The 20,933-nt window shown below is 44.5% G+C and overlaps 1 protein-coding gene and 1 pseudogene across 3 annotated transcripts in view; one reads left to right on the forward strand and one right to left on the reverse strand.

Moving 5' to 3' along the window:
- Window positions 1-2,522: 2,522 nt before the first annotated feature.
- Window positions 2,523-20,933, forward strand: part of GLE1 (GLE1 RNA export mediator) — a 32,205-nt gene continuing 13,794 nt past the window's right edge. Inside the window, exons 1-6 of one of the 3 annotated variants that reach the window (XM_053908371.1) lie at window positions 2,523-2,790; window positions 8,777-8,998; window positions 12,362-12,472; window positions 17,739-17,887; window positions 18,120-18,180; window positions 18,375-18,629. In XM_053908371.1, the coding sequence (XP_053764346.1) occupies window positions 2,596-2,790; window positions 8,777-8,998; window positions 12,362-12,472; window positions 17,739-17,887; window positions 18,120-18,180; window positions 18,375-18,629 (993 nt within the window). In that variant the 5' untranslated portion in view covers window positions 2,523-2,595. Of the gene's footprint in view, window positions 2,791-5,735; window positions 5,763-8,776; window positions 8,999-12,361; window positions 12,473-17,738; window positions 17,888-18,119; window positions 18,181-18,374; window positions 18,630-20,933 lie in introns of those variants that run through there. The other 2 variants (XM_019420908.2, XM_053908372.1) reach the window with 2 other exon arrangements.
- On the reverse strand, window positions 13,895-14,184 carry LOC109249945 (60S ribosomal protein L37a-like; annotated as a pseudogene).

Genomic DNA, 20,933 nt, shown 5'->3' on the forward strand with positions numbered 1-20,933 from the left:
GGTACATGGGACACGAGGCTTCTCATTTCACTTTGGCCCAGGTCAGTTCTTTCTTCCCTGTGCACCTTCTTCACATAATCCTGTGAGATGACTGGAGGAAACACACTTTGTAAGGCTTGGCTCAGTGTCTGCGGGGTAGGGGTGGAGGGGCACTTTAGGAGTGGATAGGATGGAGGGAGATAAGATGTGTATATATTACTATTTTAAAAATGATAGTTGGGCTTCTTTTTTTAAAGATCTTATTTACTTATTTTAAGGTCTTATTTTTAAGTAATCTCTACACCCAACGTGGGGCTCGAACTTACAACCCCAAGATCAAGAGCTGCATGCTTAACTACTGAGCCAGACAGGCGCCCCTGTTAGTTGGTTTCTGAATGATAAGATGATGGGCTATTTCTGTGCTCTTCCCATTTCCCTATATTTAAAAGAAAGAACAACATATTCTTTAGAGAGGTGAACAAATGGGGTGCTGTGCTGAATCCCAACCTCTCTGTTTTAGCTGGTATTTGCCATCCGGGCGATGGCAGTCTTGTTCTGTCTACTCTAACTCAAGGACAAAACTCCAGAGACTTCCCCTATGTCCACAAAGGCAATGGGCCCCACATAGGCATCCAGCGTCCGGAAACAACCTTCCCCCTTAAATTCTGGGGACATTTGTAGTTTCCAGCTTTTCATTTTGCCAAGGGAGATCACTGCAAAAACAAGCATCAGCTACCACTGCCACAAAAACCAAGCCTGTTTTCACAGCCTTCATGATCAATGGACTTGAACTTACAGCATATGAAAGAGCTTCCCAAGGTGCACCTGGGTGGCTCAGTCAGTTGAACGTCTGATTTGGGCTCAGGTCATGATCTCGAGATTTGTGGGTTCAAGCCCCACATCGAGCTGGCTGCTGTCAGCCTGTCAGGGCAGAGCCTGGTTCAGATCCTCTGTCCCCTCACTTTGCCCCTCCCCTGCTTGCTCTCTCCAAAAAAAAAAAAAAAAAAAAAAAAAAAGACCTTCCCCAGGAAAGGGAAGTTGGCAAACTTACACCAATGTGGTACATATCTGTATAACTCATTTGTATTTTTGCCAAACCAATGAAAACCTCATGCAAGGCACTGCTATTTACCACGCTAGTGGGAAACACCTCTGTTGGAGTCTATCGCTAGACTCTCAGCAATGTTGTATTTTTCTTTGTAAAGCTTTTTTTGTTTTGTTTTTTGTTTGCTTTTTAAGAGGGGCAGAGGGATAGAGAGAATCCCAAGCAGGCTCCAGACCATGGAGCCAAACACAAGGCTCAGTCCCACAACCCTGGGATCATGACCTGAGCCAAAATCAAGAGCCAGGTACTCAACCAACTGAGTTACATAGGCGCCCCATGTAAAGTAATTTATTGCAAACAGTACAGAGAGTTTGTAAAAAAAAAAAAAAAAAAAAAAAAAAAGATAATAAAAAATTTAAATGTTTATATTATTTTCTACCTCAAACAGATCCGAAAATTCATCCTTTTAAGGTGTGTAATTCAGTCGTTTTCAGTATATTCACAAAGCTGTGCAGCCATAAACTTTATCCAGTTCTAGGATAGAGAACTGGATGGCTAGGTTGGCTCAGTCTAGGTGGCTCAGTCGGTTGGGCGTCCGACTTCGGCTCAGGTCACGATCTCGCGGTCCCTGAGTTCGAGCCCCGTGTCGGGCTCTGGACTGATGGCTCAGAGCCTGGAGCCTGCTTCCGATTCTGTGTCTCCCTCTCTCTCTGCCCCTCCCCTGTTCATGCTCTGTCTCTCTCTGTCTCAAAAAAAAAAAAAAAGTTAATTAAAAAAAAAAAACTTTATCCAGTTCTAGACCATTTTCATCAACACAAAATGAAGCCCATAGGCGTTAGTAGCCACTCCCCCTCCCGCCTCCGCACAGCCCCTGGGAGCAACAAAGTCTCCAGGGTTATGTTAACAAAAATGAAATCCAACAATACTCTGGCCAGTCCTTTCACTTAGAATAATGTTTTCCAAGATTTATCCATGTAGTAGCACGCATTTGTATTCTATTTTATGGCCAAATAATACTCCCTTGTATGAATACACCCTATTTGATTTACTCACCAGTTGGTGGACATTTGTGTTTCTAACTTTTAGCTATTACGAATAATGCTGCTACGAACATTCTACGAATTTCTGGGATGCACATTTCAATTTCTCTTGGTATATACATTCTTAGAAGTAGGATTGCTGGGTCGGTGGTAAGGCTACCCTTTTGGGCAACTGCCACACTGCCCAGGAGCTGCCCCATTTTAGAGCCCATCAGTAATGGTCCAATTTCTCCACATCCTCATCAACACATACTGGGCTTTCTGCAATCCGCAGTCTCCAGCCGCCTTCAGAAGCCCGGGGTCCCAGATCCAAGCAAGGGAGCCTCAGGGACCAAACCCTGCCGGCGCAAGCGCGCTGGCTACCAGGCCCGGCGCCGGAGGCGGGGCCATGAAGCCGTTAGGGGCGGGGGTTGCCCTGCGTGGCTGCGTGCGCGCCCCGGAAGCGGAATCGAGGGCCCGTTTCCGGGCGGCTGATTCGAGGACTTGTTTTGTCCCAAGCGGAGCCTCTGAAGAGTTCACTCAGGGCCGGCCATGCCGTCCGAGGGTCGCTGCTGGGAGACCCTGCAGGCGCTGCGCAGTTCCGACAAAGGTCGCCTCTGCTACCACCGCGACTGGCTGCTGCGGGGCGAGGTGAGGGGGGGCCCCGGAGTGGGCGGTGCCCTTCCGGCTGCTCGCGGTGGTACCCTGCTGTTCCCTAGCCCCTGGCTCGGCCGGCGCTGTGAACACGTGCGTTCTTTCTAACAACCCGCATTAGTTTCTCGACTCTTGTGTGTGCATCACCCCGTCCTAGAGTTTCTGCCCTCTCCTGCCTATTCTAGCCTTTCAGCGAGCTCCCATAATTTCAGAGGTGCTCTTCTCTCTAAAGGCTTCGTTGCCACCCCCAGCTATGCTGTCGTCAACGCAACCCTTTCAGGGTCAGGTGATTTACCGCAGGTCTCTTGTGCTGCGAGGTCCGTAGTTAGCGGTGAACGATTAATAGGGCCCAACCTGCTGAAAGGACCAAAATCTTAGATTGACGTTGGGCGGACTTGGAAAGTTGAATGGGGGCGTGGTCGCTATCGAGGATTTTCAAAGCCATATACTTGACCACAGGAATGTAGGGGTGTAGACAGATTAAGGCATAGACAGTACCCGAGTTGCTGGTAATTAGCTACAGATAGAATGCTGTCTTGTCTCTTTAGACTTACGTGGGAAACCATTCTAAATTTTTTTTTTTCTTTTTTAGCATTTATTTATTTTTGAGACAGAGAGAGACAGAGCATGAACGGGGGAGGGGCAGAGAGAGAGGGAGACACAGAATCTGAAACAGGCTCCAGGCTCTGAGCAGTCAGCACAGAGCCCGACGCGGGGCTCGAACTCACATACCGCGAGATCATGACCTGAGCGAAGTCGGAGGCTTAATCGACTGAGCCACCCACGCGCCCCGTGGGAACCCATTCTAAAAGCGTTTCCCTATCTTTTATATCTCTGACAATTTTAGGGAATACAGACCATACGTACAGACTTGGGTCTGGCTGGTGTAGACTCACGTTTTGCATTTCTGGCAGGAATGCCTGAGAAATGTCGCTGTGCTGTGTCAGTCATATCGGGAAGCACGCGTATACTGCAAACTCTCCCAGCACTGGCGATGCTAACCTTGATCATCACCTGCTCACATTGTTATCTGCCAGATAGCTGCACTTAGAATTCATGGATTTTCCTTTTGAGGTTGATGAGTGTCTTGTGGGGAGGTAATCCAAGATTGCATCGAGGTTTCCTTGTCAAACCTCCATCGTTGGCATTCGCTATTTCTGCCTGAATCAGTCGCTCTCGGGAGGTACTCAAATGGCATTTCCTGAATGTCAGCCACTCCTTCTATGTTTGCCAGTTCCTGTAAGGAAGAGCTTTCTTTTCTCCCGTTTAATTAATTGGTTGTATCATGCCGTACTCATGGGTTACTGTTTTGTGAGTTGTAACCCATTACTTGTAAAGCTGGTGTGTGAGTATTTCCATTCTGTGGGAAGTGCGACTTCAGGATAAACTCTGAGAGTTGAGGTCGTTGGGTCAAAGCCAAACGTAGATGTCTCCCCACCCCCCACAACGGATGCATCAAATTGCCTTCCAGTCGGCAATGCATGATCTTGCCTTTTTGCCCGTGGCCTCATCAACAGAATTGTATTATTATACTTCTAAATTTTGCTTGTCTAATAGGTAAGAATGAGATCTCGGTATGGTTTTGCAATGCCTTTCTCTTCTTATTGAGAGCGAACATTTTTTTTTTCATATATTCAAGAGCCAATTTTATAGCATTCTATTTTTTTTTTTTTTTTTAACATTTCTTTATTTTTGAGACAGAGACAGAGCATGAACGGGGGAGGGTCAGAGAGAGAGGGAGACACAGAATCTGAAACAGGCTCCAGGCTCTGAGTGGTCAGCACAGAGCCCGACGTGGGGCTCGAACTCACATACCGCGAGATCGTGACCTGAGCTGAAGTCGGACACCCAACCGACTGAGCCACCCAGGCGCCCCAGCATTCTATTTTTTTTTAATTAAAAAAAAAAAAAATTTTTAATGTTTATTTATTTTTGAGACAGAGAGAGACAGAGCATGAATGGGGGAGGGTCAGAGAGACAGGGAGACACAGAATCCGAAACAGGCTCCAGGCTCTGAGCGGTCAGCACAGAGCCCGACGCGGGGCTTGAACTCACGGACCGCGAGATCATGACCTGAGCTGAAGTCGGACGCTTAACCGACTGAGTCACCCAGGCGCCCCCATATAGCATTCTATTTTTTTAAGTAGGCTTCCAGTGTGGGGCTGGAACTCACGACCCCATTGTCAAGAGTTGCACACTCTACCAACTGAGCCAGCCAGGTGCCCCTCGAGCCAGTTTTATATATTTGTGAATTGACAGTTTATGTCTTTTGCTATTGGTATTTTTCTTTTTCTTTTCTTTTTCTTTTACTTTTTTTAAATGTTTATTTTTGAGAGAGAGCGCGCGCGTGTGCATGCACACAAATGGGGGAGGGGCAGAGAGAGAGGAAGACCCAGAATCGGAAGCAGGCTCCAGGCTCCGAGCTGTCAGCACACAGCCCGACGTGGAGCTTGAGCCCCCAAACCTCGAGATCATGACCTGAGCTGAAGTTGGACGCGTAACCCACTGAGCCACCCAGGTGCCACGCTATTTGTGTTTTTCTTTTGGGTTTTTCTTTCCCCCCTGATTTTACAAGTTCTTTATGTATTAAGGATAACCGTAGCCCTTTATCTGTGACATGTATTGCATATATTTTTTCTAGTTTGTTAGTTGGAATTTTTTCTGTTTATGTTTTTTTTTTCTTTTAATTTGTATTTTAAATAGGCTCCACGCCCAATGTGGGGCTTGAACTCATGAGTCTTGAGATCAAGAGTCGCATGGTGGGGCGCCTGGGTGGCGCAGTCGGTTAAGCGTCCGACTTCAGCCAGGTCACGATCTCACGGTCCGTGAGTTCGAGCCCCGCGTCGGGCTCTGGGCTGATGGCTCGGAGCCTGGAGCCTGTTTCCGATTCTGTGTCTCCCTCTCTCTCTGCCCCTCCCCTGTTCATGCTCTGTCTCTCTCTGTCCCAAAAATAAAAAAAATAAAAAATAAAAAATAAAAAAAAAAAAGAGAAAAAAAAAAAAAAAAAAAGAGTCGCATGGTGTACTGACTGAGCCAGCCAGGCACCCCTGTTTATGGTGTTTTGGGTATGTGTGGTTTTATTTTTTACATTTGAATCTTTGGCCCTGGAATATATTTTGGTGTAAGGAATGAGGGAAAAAAAAGGTGTGGCTCAACATTATTTCTATTATGTCTTGAAAATGAGTTTCATTACTTTATAAAATGTGCATATAACCTGTTTGCTTCTGTGTCCAGATTCTTCTCCACGGGTTGAATATCTGTTTATTGCATGTGGGATGTGTACCTACAATCTAGATCAGTCTTTCTCAACCGCAGCGTTACGGATATTTGGGGCCAGGCCAGATACTTCTGTGTTATGAGGGGCTGCGTTGTAGGATGCTTGCATTGCATTGTAGGATGTCTTGCATTGTAGGATGCTTAACAGCATTCCTGGCCTCCACCCACTAGATGCCAATAGCACCCTCCCAGTTGTGACAACAAAAAATGTTTCTGGACATTGCTAGCTATGCCCTGGGGGATAAAATTGATCCTGCTGTAAAACCACTGACCTAGGTAAAATAAATAACTTGCAGTTCCTGAGTAGTTTTCATGTGCCAGGTATTGTTCTCAGCCCTTTATAGCTGTCATTCATTTAATCCTTCCCAAATCTTTTGAGGTGGATCCTTTATGATTCCATTTTAGAAGTAACTTGCCCATAGTTGTACAGGTGAGTGGAATGCAGGGATGGAATTCAGATTAAGAAAGGCAGGTTCCAAACTCAGTCCTCTTGGTCACTATCATACCGTGTCTCCATGTTTCCTGGTAATATCTTCCTGACATGGAGTAAACTTTGCCAGAATGGCTGTATATTTTAACTGTAGTTAAATGGCATAAGCTGCTCTGGTTTAAAGTGCTGTATGCCAGGGCCAGCTGGCTGGCTCAGTCTGTTGGCTCTGTCCAACTTCGGGTCGGGTCATGATCTCACGGTCCGAGAGTTCGGGCTCTGCATTGGGCCCGCTCCTGTCAGCACGGAGCCTGCTTTAGATCCATTGTCCCCCTCTCTCTCTGTGCCTCCCGCCTCGTGCTGTATGCCAGATATACAGAGATAATGATTAACTGGTAGGGTTGAGGGACGCTTGGGTGGCTCAGTCGGTTGGGCCTCCCGACTCTTGGTTTTGGCTCAGGTCATGATCTCAGTGATCTCATGGTTCAAGATTGAGCCCCGAACTCTGCGTTGGGATCCCTGACAGGCTTTGCACTGGCAGCATGGAGCCTGCTTAGGATTTTCTCTCCTTTCTCTGCCCCATCCCCACTCGCGCTTGCTCTCTCTCTCTCTCTCTCTCTCTAAATAAATAAACAAACAAACAAACAAACATAAATCATAAAAAAAACCCACCACAACTGGTAGAGATGTCCACACACAACTGGTAAGAATGTCTAGAACTTGTTTTATAGTGTTTCTGTTTTAAATCTCATTTGCTTTAAGCCATTGGCTTTTACATCAGTGACCCCTTTTCTATGCCTATTTTTATATGCTATATTCAGTTTAAAAATTATGTTCATTTAAAAATGAAACCTAGAGGGACAAGTGGGTGGCTCAGTTGATTAAGTGTCTGACTCGATCTCAGCTCAGGTCTTGATCTCAAGGTCATGAGTTCAAGCCCTGTGTTGGGTTCCGCATTGAGTGTGACAAACAAACAAACAAACAAATAAATAAAATTGAATCTAGAAAATTAGAACAAGGAGAAATATGTCTCATTACCCAAGCACAACCTCTAGAATATTTCCTTAATGTCTAATAGTGTATTAGCATTTGTTTTTATTTTTATATAATTGTAGATATTTATTTATACCCTTTTTTTTTTTTCACTTAAAATTGAATCTCAGGGGAAGGGGAAATGGAGGATCATGAAAAGACACAAACTTAGTTACAAGTACTGGAGATGTAATAATGTACAATGTAGTTATAGCTCACACTGCTGTGATATACAGGAAGTTAAGAGTAAATCCTAAGAGTTCTCATCACAAGGAGAAAGTTTTTTTACCTTTTTTGTTCTTTCTTTCTATTGTATCTATAGTAGAAGATGGATGTTAGCTGAACCTGCTATAGTAATCATTTGAAATATATGTAAATCAGCCGATCATACTGTCACTTTAAATTTATACAGTGATATATGTCAATTATTTTTCAATGACTGGAAAAATATTGAATCTTAAGTATGGTGTTAAATAGGATTCAGAATCTGTACTTTAAATTTTTTTTAAGTTATTATTATTTTTTAATTTATTTGAGAGAGAGAGAGCACACACAAGCAGAGGAGGGGCAGAGAGAAGGAGAGCCAGAATCCCAAGCAGGCTCCACACCATCTGCACAGAGCCTGATGTGGGGCTCGAACCCATGAACCACGAGATTATGACCTGAGCCGAGATCAAGAGTCAGATGCTTAACCAACTGTGCCACCCAAGCTCCCCACAATCCATGCTTTTAAATGACCGATATCCCACTGATTGTGTATACTGTAGTTTACTTCAAAATTCCTCGTCTCCTTTTCCATTCTGATGTTTTAAATTGCTTTCAGATATGCTTTATTGACCATCTTTGTGCATCGTTCCTTTTTCTGTGGTTAGAGTTATTTAGTCTGATATTCTAAAAGGATAGGAGTCATGGGGCTCCTGGGTGGCTCAGTCCGTTAAGTGGCCGACTCTAGCTCAGGTCGTGATCTCACAGTTCATGAGTTCGAGCCCCGTGTTGGGCTGTGTGCTGACAGCTCAGAGCCTGGAGCCTGCTTCGGATTCTGTGTCTCCTTCTCCCTCTTCTCCTTCCCCACTCGTGCTCTGTCTCTTTCTCTCTTGCTCAAAAATAAATAACTTAAAAAAAAAAAAAAAAAGGATAGGAGTTGGTCATTATCAAGAAACTACTTTCTCTTCATCTCTAATTGTTAGTACAGTTAGTTTGGGTCTTTGTATGTATGTATGTATGTATGTATTTAGGCCTTAGAGTTTTCAGTGAGGCAGGTAATGGATTATAAGGACAAAATTATTTTTGATTGCTTAGATCAGTTAACATGCAAGTTGGGCCTCACCCTCTTCTTTTCTCTAGGATGTTTTGGAAGAATGTAGGTCTGTTCCCAAGCTCTCTTCCTACTCCGGATGGGTGGTAGACCATGTCTTACCCCACATGCAAGAGAATCAACCATCCTCTGAGACTTCGGAATCCTCCAGATCCACTTCAGACCTTGAACAACCTTCCTGTGTTCCCAAATCTCCCGTCAGAACCCCTGCCTTCTCACCAGTTTCCTCGGCAACAGCAGATGGAGCCGAGGTAAGGTTTGTGATTAGCTTAAGATCGGAGGCAGTGGTGGCTGAGAAGTTGAAGTATTTAAGAGGCCCCTGACTGGCTCATGTGGGGGAGCATGCGATTCTTGCTCTCTGAGTCATGAGTTGGGGCCCCACATTGGGTGTAGAGATTACTCAAAAATAAAAATCTTGGGGCACCTGGGTGACTCAGTTGGTTAAGCGTCTAACTCTTGATTTCAGCCCAGATCATGATCTCAGGGTTGTGAGGTTGAGCCCCACGTTGGGTTCTGCACTGACAGCATGGAGCCTGCTTGCGATTCTTTCTCTCCCCCTCTCTCTGCCCCTCCCCTGCACACATGCACACACTCTCAAAATAAATTTAAAAAATTAAAAAACTTAAAAATAAATAAAAATCTTAAAAATAAAAAAAAGTAGGGGCGCCTGGGTGGCTCAGTCGGTTGAGCGGCCGACTTTGGCTCAGGTCATGATCTCACGTCCGTGAGCTCGAGCCCCGCGTCGGGCTCTGTGCTGACAGCTCAGAGCCTGGAGCCTGTTTTGGATTCTGTGTCTCCCTCTCTCTGACCCTCCCCTATTCATGCTCTGTCTCTCCCTGTCTCAAAAATAAAATGTTAAAAAAATAAATAAATAAAAATAAATAAATAAAAATTTTAAAAAGTTGAAGTGTTTAAGATTGTGATACGACAGTGACCTTACTCTGGGAAAAATAATGGTGGCTCCTTCTTGTAGCTCTTTTAAGGATGCCGTTTACTACACTACAGCGTTCCCTTTATGAAGAGGGGGGAGAGAGATTCCCTTCTATTCTTAGTACCAGTGATGGTAATGAATTTCCTCAGCAATTGGATTGTTTTTTTCTCACGAATATTGCATGCATTTGACTCATGAGGTCTCCCTTTTTGGTTGGCTGTTGGAGGCTTACAGTGAAATTTAGACCTGCTGTCTAGATGTACCTTATCATTAGTTCTTTAAAAAAAAAAAAAAAAAAAAATTGTGATTTGTGGGAAAAAAATGCATTTTTACTCTTTTTTACTCTGTTTTGTCCCTGCCTTTGCTTGTTTCTCTTCCTTAAAAGCAGTTAAATTGTTACTGGTGGAGTTCCATTCTTCCTTTCTCTTTTTTGGGGCCTGGGGAGTAATCCTTCCAGAAGTAGTTCATCTGCATACAAATATAAAGGAACACACTGTATGATTCCGTCCATTTAACATTCATGAAATAAGAGTGTTCTAGAGAACACATGAGGGGTATGGAGGTAGGTGTGGCATAGGACGCCTGTGGTGACAGGGCGGTTCCGTACCGTGATTATGATGGCAGTTATGCAAATCTGTGCATGAGATAAACTTGCATGGAATGATACACATACACAACTGAATTCCTGTACAACTGGCGAAATCTGAAGAAGTTCTGTGGCTTGTACCAACATCAGTTTACTGTTCTTGATATTTTACTGTATTTATGGCTGTTACTATTGGGGGGGTACTGAGTGAAGAGTGCACCAGCCTCTCTCTACCAATTTTCACAACTTCTGTGAATTAGAGTTATTTTAATTATTTTTTTATAGAGTTAAAAAACACTTTTTTTTTTTTTAATTTCTATGAGTGCTTCTCAGTTCCAGTCATGGCAGTGCTGTGACATGTCCACAGGCAGTCATCTTTCCCTCCCCAGGGCTCAGTCGTTTCATCTGTAAACCTGGTACTGGGCCAAATTGCTGATGTCCTCTCCAGAGAGAGAATTCCATCATTCTTGAGGTGTTTGTTTGTTTTGTGTTTTTAATTTTTTTTTTTTTTAATTTTTTTTTTTTCAACTTTTTTTTTTTTATTTATTTTTGGGACAGAGAGAGACAGAGCATGAACAGGGGAGGGGCAGAGAGAGAGGGAGACACAGAATCGGAAACAGGCTCCAGGCTCCGAGCCATCAGCCCAGAGCCTGACGCGGGGCTCGAACTCACAGACCGCGAGATCGTGACCTGGCTGAAGTCGGACGCTTAACCGACTGCGCCACCCAGGCGCCCCTGTGTTTTTAATTTTTTAATGTTTGTTTATTTTTGAGAGACAGAGACAGAGCATGAGTGGGGGAGGGGCAGAGCGAGGGAGACACAGAATCCAAAGCAGGCTCCAGGCTCCAAGACATCAGCGCAGAGCCGGACGTGGAGCTCGAACTCACGAACCGTGAGATCATGACCTGAGCTGAGGTCAGACGTTTAACCAACTGAGCCACCCAGGCGCCCCTCATTCTTGAGGTTTAAATAAACTTTTAGATGGCTTCATATAATGAATTATTGTGTAATTTAGGAATTTTCGGGGGTTTGAGAGAAACCCAGTTCAAACTAGCTTAAGCAAAACGGAAGAGAAAAAGGAATTAATTAGCTCACATGACTAGTAAGTGTGTGAATGCATATAGAATCGGTTAGATCGGGGCGCCTGGGTGGCTCAGTCGGTTAAGTGTCCGACTTCGGCTCAGGTCATGATCTCGCGGTCTGTGAGTTCGAGCCCCGCGTCGGGCTCTGTGCTGACAGCTCAGAGCCTGGAGCCTGTTTCGGATTCTGTGTCTCCCTCTCTCTCTGCCCCTCCCCTGTTCACGCTCTGTCTCTCTCTGTCTCAAAAATAAATAAACGTTAAAAAAAAAAAAAATTAAAAAAAAAAAAAAAAAAAAGAATCGGTTAGATCCAGGCAATATACTTTCTGCTTCTCTCTGCTTTACGTTATTTTTGACCTGATCCAACGACCCACATACAGGGCTTTGCCTGTCCCCTCAATTCTGCTTAACTCTTCTTGGTTCCATCCTTCTTATAGACTCCATGTGGCAAGATGGCCATTAGTGACCGTAGACACACATCTTCTTAGATTAGCATCCTCAGAGGTAGAAAGCCTTCCCAGATAACTCCATCAGAAAAATTCAGAGATGGAGTCTGGCCTAGCTTGGCACAGGGGGATAGAGTACTTTGATCGGTAGGCTGGTCACACAATTACCCCTTGAAGGAGGGTGGAACAACTGGGGATGTGGGTTGGGATGGCTCCATTCAAACCACCCCAGCACACATTGACTCTTACCAGAAGAATGGGGAACAATTTGCCGGGCAGATCAGAACAAGCAAGCCAAAAAACAAAGCAAACTAAAACTGTGCAGAGAAATAACCCATCTATTGGTTTGTATATTATTATATAAACATAATTTATAGTATTATTCCCTTTACAACGGAAAACAATGAGAACAAGATCAATATCATGACAAGCACACTGGTTCTAACCTAAATTGTCTTGTTGTTGTTCTTCTGGGTGGTTGTTCATAAGTAGGGATGTGGTTTTCATGTAGAAAGGGTAGCATCAGCTTTACCATCTTAAATGCTTAATTTTTCCATTTTCTGTCTGTATAGGACAAACGTGAGTCCCAGCATGCAGAACCTATGGCACTTCAGTCCTCCCGGGGGATCAAAGTGGAAGGTTGCATCCGGATGTATGAGCTGGTGCACAGAATGAGAGGAAGAGTAAGTGTCCCATGAAGTAGGGTAGGCTTGACCCACGGCAGCCACATTTAAATACAGTTCTTCAGGCGTTATGAGTGCCCACCTCGTGCTGATCATTGTGCCCCACATGCTAGTAGCTCCTGATTCACTTGGGGAGATAGTGTAACATAGCATTTGAGAGTGAGCTCTCTGGGGCACCTGGGTGGCTCCATCAATTAAGCATCCAACGTCAGCTTAGGTGAGGATCTCACAGTTTGTGGGTTTGAGCCCACATTGGGCTCTGTGCTGATAGCTTAGAGCCTGGAGCCCGCTTCAGATTCTCTCTCTCTCTCTCTCTCTCTCTCTCTCCCTCCCTCCCTCCCTCCATTCTGCATTCTGTCTGTCTCTGTCAAAAATGAATGAACATTAGGGGCGCCTGGGTGGCTCAGTCGGTTAAGTGGCCGACTTTGGCTGAGGTCATGATCTCGCGGTCCGTGAGTTCAAGCCCCGCGTCGGGCTCTGTGCTGACAGCTCAGAGCCTGGAGCCTGTTTCGGATTCTGTGTCTCCCTCTCTCTGACCCTCCCCCGTTCATGCTCTGTCTCTCTCTGTCTCAAAAATAAATAAACATTAAAAAAAAAAAATTAAAAAAAAAAATGAATGAACATTAAAAAAAAAAAAAGTGAGCTCTCTGAAGGAAGATAGATCAGGTTCACATCCTAGCTCTTCTGTGTTGCATGTGACTTTGAGAAAATTACTTAGGCTCTCCTGGTTTCCATTTACTTCTCCAGAATTGGAAGATGATCTAGGGTTGTCAGATAAGGTTATACTGAGAAGATGGATCTTAACAGCCTCTTGAAGAAAGGTTAATTCTGTTTTAATAATTTATTTGACTTTATGATTTTTTTCATGCTTTTCCAATAAAAATTAGAAGGATTTTAGGGGGGCCTGGGCGGCTCAGTTGGTTAAGAGTCCAACTCTTGATTTCATTCCGGGTCATGATCTCACGGTTTGTGAGTCCGAGCCCTGCACTGGGGGATTCTCTCTCTCTGCCTCTCCCCTGCTCGCGCTCTCAAAAAAATTAGAAGGACTTTAATTCTCAGGTCTTTTGAGAGAGCACAACTAATGTAACACAAGTGAGAATATCTAATTAATGAGTTTAACAACAAACCAAAGTAATTTTGTTATGTAAACGGACCCATTTATTATAGGCTAGCTGTATTTCAGGTGGCGTAGCTGCTTTTTTTTTTTTTTTTTTTTAATTTTTTTTTTTTTTTAAACGTGTATTTATTTTTGAGATGGAGAGAGACACAGCATGAACGGGGGAGGGGCAGAGAGAGAGGGAGACACAGAATCTGAAACAGGCTCCAGGCTCTGAGCTTTCAGCAGAGAGCCCGACGCGGGGCTTGAACTCACAGACCGCGAGATCGTGACCTGAGCCGAAGTCGGACGCTCAACCGACTGAGTCAGGTGGCGTAGCTTCTACGGCCTTTCACCTCCTTCAGTCTGATGGGAGACTCTGCCGTGACGGCAGAAGTGGCTGTGTGGCTCCGGCACCACCGGCTGCCGTTTTCATGCAGGCACCGCAATGCCAGATCCTCACAGCTTGTCTTTTCATCTTGGTTTTGCCACAGAAGGAGCACGTATATTTGGCGGGCTGGCCTATTTCATTCTTCTTCACCATTTTCCTGAGGGAGGCACCAGAATGGCTCCCGTATTTATGGAGGATTCCAACCATCCTGGTGCCATTAGCCATGTTGCCTCAAACTTAAGCCTGAGCCCAGGGAGCTGACGTTATGATTTTGCAATTAGAAAGACAACGCCTGGTTTTGTCAAAATTTCCACAGATCAAGTGAGTTTATAATGTGAAAGTCTTCTGGCATCTACCCTCGTTTGTTCATTCATTGAGTCAACACATAGTTACCGAGCACTTATGTGCTTATGGAGCGCTTAGACGCTATTCTCTGTCTAGATAAAACAGTGAGCAAAGCAGACGCGGATTCAGGCCCTCACAGAGCTTCTGTACTGGTGAGGAGAGATCGAAGTAAACAAGAGAAATAAGTAAAATGTAGGTAGAAGACTGTTTTACTCTGAGTGAAAGGGTCTGGTTGCTTCCTCTTGGGTGCTGGCAAGGCGGATGGTGAGGGATGCTCAGGTCCTGGCTAGGGGAGTCCTTTTCAGCTGAACACTTAATGCCCTTCATCTTCGGGAAAGTTTTCCCCTTTGATTAGTTTCTCTTCCTCTCCATTGCCTTTTTTTTCTCTCGTTTTAGGAACTTTTATTAGTCAGATACTGGATCTCCTAGATTAATTCCCTATTTCTCTTATCCTTCCTCTCATTTTCCTTTTGTCTTTTTCTCTTTTCCAAGAGATTTAATTTTATCCTTCCATCGTTAATTGAAAAACTATGTACCTACCTATTTTTTAAATTATGTGTTTAGGGGCACCTGGGTGGCTCAGTCGGTTAAGCATCCGACTTCGGCTCAGGTCATGATCTCACAGTTTGTGGGTTCGAGCCCCATGTCGGGCTCTGTGCTGACATCTCAGAGCCTGGAGCCTGCTTTGGATTCTGTGTCTCCCCCTCTCTCTGCTCCTCCCCCACTCATGCTCTGTCTCTCTCTCTCTCAAAAAGAAAGAAACGTTAAAAAAAAATTTTTTTTAATAAAATAAATTATATATTTGATTTTCATGGGCTTTTTCTTCTCCGTGTGTTCCTTTTTCAGAGCACTTAATTCTCATATCATACTAAAGTTTTTTTCAGATTTGTATTCCTTGAAATAATTTTTTTTCTCTAGATTCATTATTCTAGGGTATAGAATTTCCTCAAATATCTAACGATCTTTATTTACCAGTGGTTGGACCAAGGCTTCCAGGTGCATTGTCAGGAACAAAATTATTACGATTTTGAACTTCCTAAGTGTCAGAATTCGTAGGGTATATGTTCTGGAATACCGGCTTCCACACTAGCTGATCCAGTTATCTCTGGATAATTTATTCATTTTCTTGTAGGGAAGAACTCTCTGTTTTTTGGCTGGGAGTTTGTATGCATGATTGTGTAATAAATCGCCCCAGACTTGTGGCTTACAGCCACTACTGACATTTCATTCCTGTCCTTCATGTTTCTGGAGGTCAACTTGCTCAACTAGGTAGTTCTCACTTGGGGTCTCTGTGGCTGCAGTGACAAGGTCTGGAATTCTTCCAGAGGCTTCCTCACTGACCTGTGTAGCTGTTGCAGTTACTTAGCTGGAACATCTGCCCTCTTCGTGTGGCGGAGCTTCCTCCGCCTTCCTCCGCCTTCCTCGACCTTCCTAGCACAGAGGTCGAGTCCCAAGAGCAAGCATTGTAAGAGATACTGCCCGAGCTGCGAGCTGCGTGGCCTTTTCTAGCCTGGTCTCAGGAATCATGTAACATTATTTCTCTTTCCCACATTCTCTTAGCCAAGGCAGTCATGAGGGGCTGCTCAGGTTGAAGTGGAGGAGATGGGAGGATCAGAGAATGTGCAGATCTCTCTCTTTTTTTTAAGTTTATTTATTTATTTTGAGAAAGAGAGAGCATGCAAGCAGGGAGAGGGAGAGAGAGAAAATCCCAAGCAGGCACCACTCTGTCAGCATGGAGCCTGATGCGGGCTGGAACGCACTAACTGTCAGATCATGACCTGATCTGAGGTCAAGAGTCGGACGCTTCATTGATTGAGCCACCCACGTGCCTCTGTGCAGATCCCTTTTTAAATCATTACACAGTACACAACAGTAAAAACAAATCCAGTACAGAATGGGCAAAAAACAGAGATGCTTTACCAAAGGTACAAAGAAGCACATGAAAAGAGGTTTTCAGTGTTTATTTTGAGAGAGAGTGCAAGTTGGGGAGGAACAGAGAGAGAAGAGGACAGAGGATCCAAAGTGGGCTATGTGCTGACAGCAGACAGCTTGATGCGCAACTCATGAATCGTGAGATCGTGACCTGAGCCAAAGTCGGACACTTAACCGACTGAGCCACCCAGGCACCCCGAAAAGATGTTTTTAAAAAATCATTACAGCACACATGCCTGGCTACCGACTGTTTTGATCTCATGATTTGGGAGGACGCGGGTGGGGGGGGGAGGAGTGGGGGGGAGGGGGCGGAGATTTGAGTTGACTGTTTCGTCTGAAAACATTCAGCTGATATCTCTGTTTTCAGCCCCGTGAACCCCACCTGGTTTTAGATCTGGCATTGCCCAGTCCTGAGCCTCTTTGAGATTCTGGTAGCTTGGTTCTCTCCCTGAGAGACGTAGTCTGCTTGTGTTTGCACGCACCCTCACGTTTGCTCAGCTCTGCTGTCAGTTCACACTCCTCCACAGAAATGTTGTGTTCTAGAAGCATGGTGAAAATTTTTCCCTGCTGACAATCCCATGCACGTTCTGCTGTTGAGTCCTTTTTCCCTTCCCAACTCATATTTAAACGGAGTCTCGGAGGAGAGGTTATAGAGGCTGTCTTCACTTTGCCTTCTTGCACTGGAAGCTTTAAAATAGAATAATGTGACATCCCAACAATGTATTTTGCCGTATCTTCATGCCAGTATATATAGCATCTTGTCCTCTTCAAAGGCTGCAGAGTGTTCTCTAGTCTGACCTCCTATAATATGTGTAGTCAATCCCCAGTTAATGTAAATTGTTTTAAATTTACTGCCATCATCGACAGGACTGCAGTGAGCATCCTTTGTTCATACATCTTTGCACACACGTTCAATATTTCCTTGGGATAAATTCTTAAAAATAAACCAGTGCCAAAGGATATATAACCTTTAAATTTTAGTAGTTAAAATGTCACATCACTCTTAAAAACCAGATGAGAATACTCTCATGAATAGTAAATGGAATACCTTTAGGAATCTAGGAAGGGGACTTTCCTAAGTGGAGGTGGGGGAGGAAATGTAGGCAGAGATGATAAGGTGAGGAAAGGAGTAGATAGGAATGTGTATAGCATGTTTATGGAATTAGAATGAGTATTTCTGTTGATTACTCTAAAATCAGAGTACACAGGATGGAGGCTTAAAAGCGCGGGGCTCTTTGACACCACGATGGTAAATTCCTGCCCATTCCCAGCTGATACTGGAGTGACATGAATCGCAAGGGGCAAATTGGGAGAGCTTTCCAAAACAGCCGGGTGTAAACATCCACTCAGAGAGGAGAGGCGACTTGAGCATGGTTTCTGCGAACTAAGCAGCTGGTTCCATCCCCTTGAGTATCTCCGATGGAATTAAGGACAGACGGGAGGATGTTCCGCACGGGTAAATGAGCAAGGTGCCGCAGAGAGCAGGTGCTGATTCTTTTCAGGAGGGCCTGAGGCAGTGGCAAGAGGAGCAGGAGAGGAAGGTGCGAGCCCTCTCTGAGATGGCATCTGAACAACTGAAGCGCTTTGATGAACGGAAGGAACTGAAACATCATAAAGAATTCCAGGACTTACGGGAAGTGATGGAGAAGAGGTGAGCGGGAACGTCCGTGTGCTCAGCCCGACCTCTGTCCCAGCATGAAACCCCAAGGGAAAGAGTTGACCTACTGAGGCTTTAAATATCGAAATAAAATAGCCAGTGAAGCTCATAACCTAGAAAAATGTCCAGCCTTGGAGAGGTGACCAAGGTGTCGCAAGGAGAGGGAGGCTTTTAGGAGAGGTAAGGTGAGACAGTTTCAGGAAGCATCCTGCCATTCTTCCTGCAGCTCCAGAGAAGCCCTGGGGCACCAAGAGAAGCTAAAAGCTGAGCATCGTCACAGAGCAAAGGTCAGAGCCTGGGAGAATTCTTGTGGGTGCGTCCTGGTGTGGCTCTAGCCCGGGTCTTGCCTCCCTGTGACTCCCTTTACCTGCTGGGGGGAGGGGGGCCCATCTGTAAAATATGTAGCCCACACGGGGCTTGGGGAATGTAGAAACAGAAGGCCCGGCGCCCCTGGGAGGTAACCGGACGATCCCTCCTGCAGATTCTCAACCTGAAGCTGAGGGAGGCTGAGCAGCAGCGCCTGAAGCAGGTGGAGCAGGAGCGGCTGCGGAAGGAAGAGGGCCAGGTCCGCCTGCGGGGCCTCTATGGCCTGCAGGAGGAGGTGCTGCACCTCAACCAGCAGCTGGACGCCTCTGAGCAGCATAAAGATGTGCTGAAGGTGGACCTGTCCGCCATCCGGACCCGGGGCAACCAACTGTGCGGCCTCGTCTCGGGGATCATCCGGGCCACTTCTGAGGTGAGCGAGCTTCGGAGCGACCTGGTCTTCTGGCTCAGAAATGGACAGTCTTAGTGCAGATTTGTTTTCTGATTTAAAAGGAGTGCCTGGAAAAAAAAAAAAATGCTTGCTTACTGTAGAAAATAGCAAGATCGTTTGTTAGAGATAATAATCACCATTAGCGTTTTCTCTTTCTTCCCTGACAGGGAGTGTGCATGTGGGGGGTTACCCTTACCCCAAAGTGGACTTTTATACATCCAGAGTTTCTTATCTTAGGTTCAACAAATAATTGTTTATTCTGATTGCAAAATACTTTAGTTCATTCAGTAATATTTTGTTGAACACCTGGTGTGCTATGGTAAAAATTGAAACCTTACGACAGTGTATATAGCTTTTTTCCAGTTAACATTGTATTTTGAACACATAATTACTACAATCACTAAAAATATTTTGATGTTTGTTTTTTGTTTTTTTAAAGAATGTTTGTAATGTTTATTTACTTTTAAGAGAGGCAGGGGGTGGGGGCAGAGAGAGAAGGAGACACAGAATCTGAAGCAGGCTCCAAGCTCCGAACGGTCAGCACAGAGCCCGATGCAGGGCCTGAACCCACTAACCGGGAGATCATGACCTGAGCCTAAGTTGGACGCTTAATCGACTGAGGCATCTGGATGCCCCTGATGTTTTTAGTTAAAGCAGTGTTAAAAAGTGCCAAGTATTGCCACAACACATGGCAGATATTCAGTATTTGATGAACACGTGGAATTGGATACTTCCCACATGTAATAATACCAAAAACGGTAGAAAAAGACATGCTTAATGTTGAACATTTAAGTTTCTGTGTTTTCACTACCATGCATAGCACTATAGTAATACCATTCTATATACGTCTTATTTGTATTTCTTTGAGATACATTTTTAGAAAAGGAATTACTGAAATAATTTTAAGGTTCTTGACTCTTACCCAAAAGTTGTACCAATTCACGTTTTTATGATTTTTATGTTCCTACCCTTAGTTCTTATTTCTTCTCAAGTTTTTGTTTTAAAAAGTCAGTGGAGGGTCTAGTTGGTTAAGCGTCTGACTCTTGATTTCGGCTCACGTCATGATCTCACGGTTCATGAGTTCAAGCCCCACGTTGGGTGCAGAGATTACTTAAAAATAAAATCTTTAGAAATAAATGAAGGGGTGCCCGGCTGGCTCCGTCAGTGGAGCATCCAACTCTTGATCCTGGGATTGTGAGTTTGGGCCCCACGTTGAGCATGGAGCCTGCTGACCCACCTGCCTACATACATAGATGTACACAGTAATTAATTAATTAATTTAATTAATAAATTGGGAGGCCTCGTTGATTTAACAGGCAAAACTACAAAACACATTTGTAGGGCAATATACAAAATGATGGCAGCACTTCTCGATTCGTCTTACGATTCTGGTGGTCATATTCTAACAAAATATAACACTGAAAGAAATGGGAACGTCACTCCGGCTTATATGCATTCTCATTTATGAGCAGAAATTCTAAATAAAAGATAAGTAGGGACGTCTGGGTGGCTCAGTTGGTTAAGCGTCCGACTTCAGCTCAGGTCATGATCTCGCTGCTCATGGGTTCGAGCTCCACATCGGGCTCTGTGCTGACAGCTCAGAGCCTGGGGTCTGCTTCGGATTCAGTGTGTGTGTCTCTATCTCTGCCCCTACCCGCTCATACTCTGTCTCTCTCTTTCTCAAAAATAAATAATAAACATTTACAAATAAATAAATAATGATAAGTCAAATTTATCAGTGCCTCAAAACAATAATGTGCTATAACCAAAGAGGTATTATTCTAAGGATAATGAAAAGCTGGATCAATTGTTATGAAGTCTTTTCATGAACTTAATTTCACTAATAGGTTAATGGAGCGAAGTCATATGTTTGTCTTGTTAGATGTTGTAAAAGTATATGCTGAAATTCTACATCCTTTCCTATTAAAAAATAATAGTAAATTAGAAACTAAAATGTGTTCCCAGGGTGCCTGAGTGGCTCAGTCAGTTGAGCGTCCAACTCTTGGTTTCAGCTCAGGTCATGATCTCATAGTTTTGTGAGTTTGAGCCCCACGTCACACTCTGCACTGGCAGCACAGAGCCTGTTTGGGATTCTCTCCCCCTCACTCTCTGCCCCTCCCCACTTGTGCTGTCTCTGTCTCTCTCAAAATAAATAAACTTAAAAAAAAATGTTTCTCATGAACACGATAGATTATGTATCCATTTAAGACTACATTTTAGGGGCACCTGGGTGGCTCAGTCAGTTGAGTGTCTTATTGATATGGACTCAGGTCATGATCTTGGGCT

This window comes from Panthera pardus, unplaced genomic scaffold (genome assembly GCF_024362965.1).
Source record: "Panthera pardus isolate Hobbes unplaced genomic scaffold, ASM2436296v1 HiC_scaffold_20, whole genome shotgun sequence".
Lineage (NCBI taxonomy): Eukaryota > Metazoa > Chordata > Mammalia > Carnivora > Felidae > Panthera > Panthera pardus.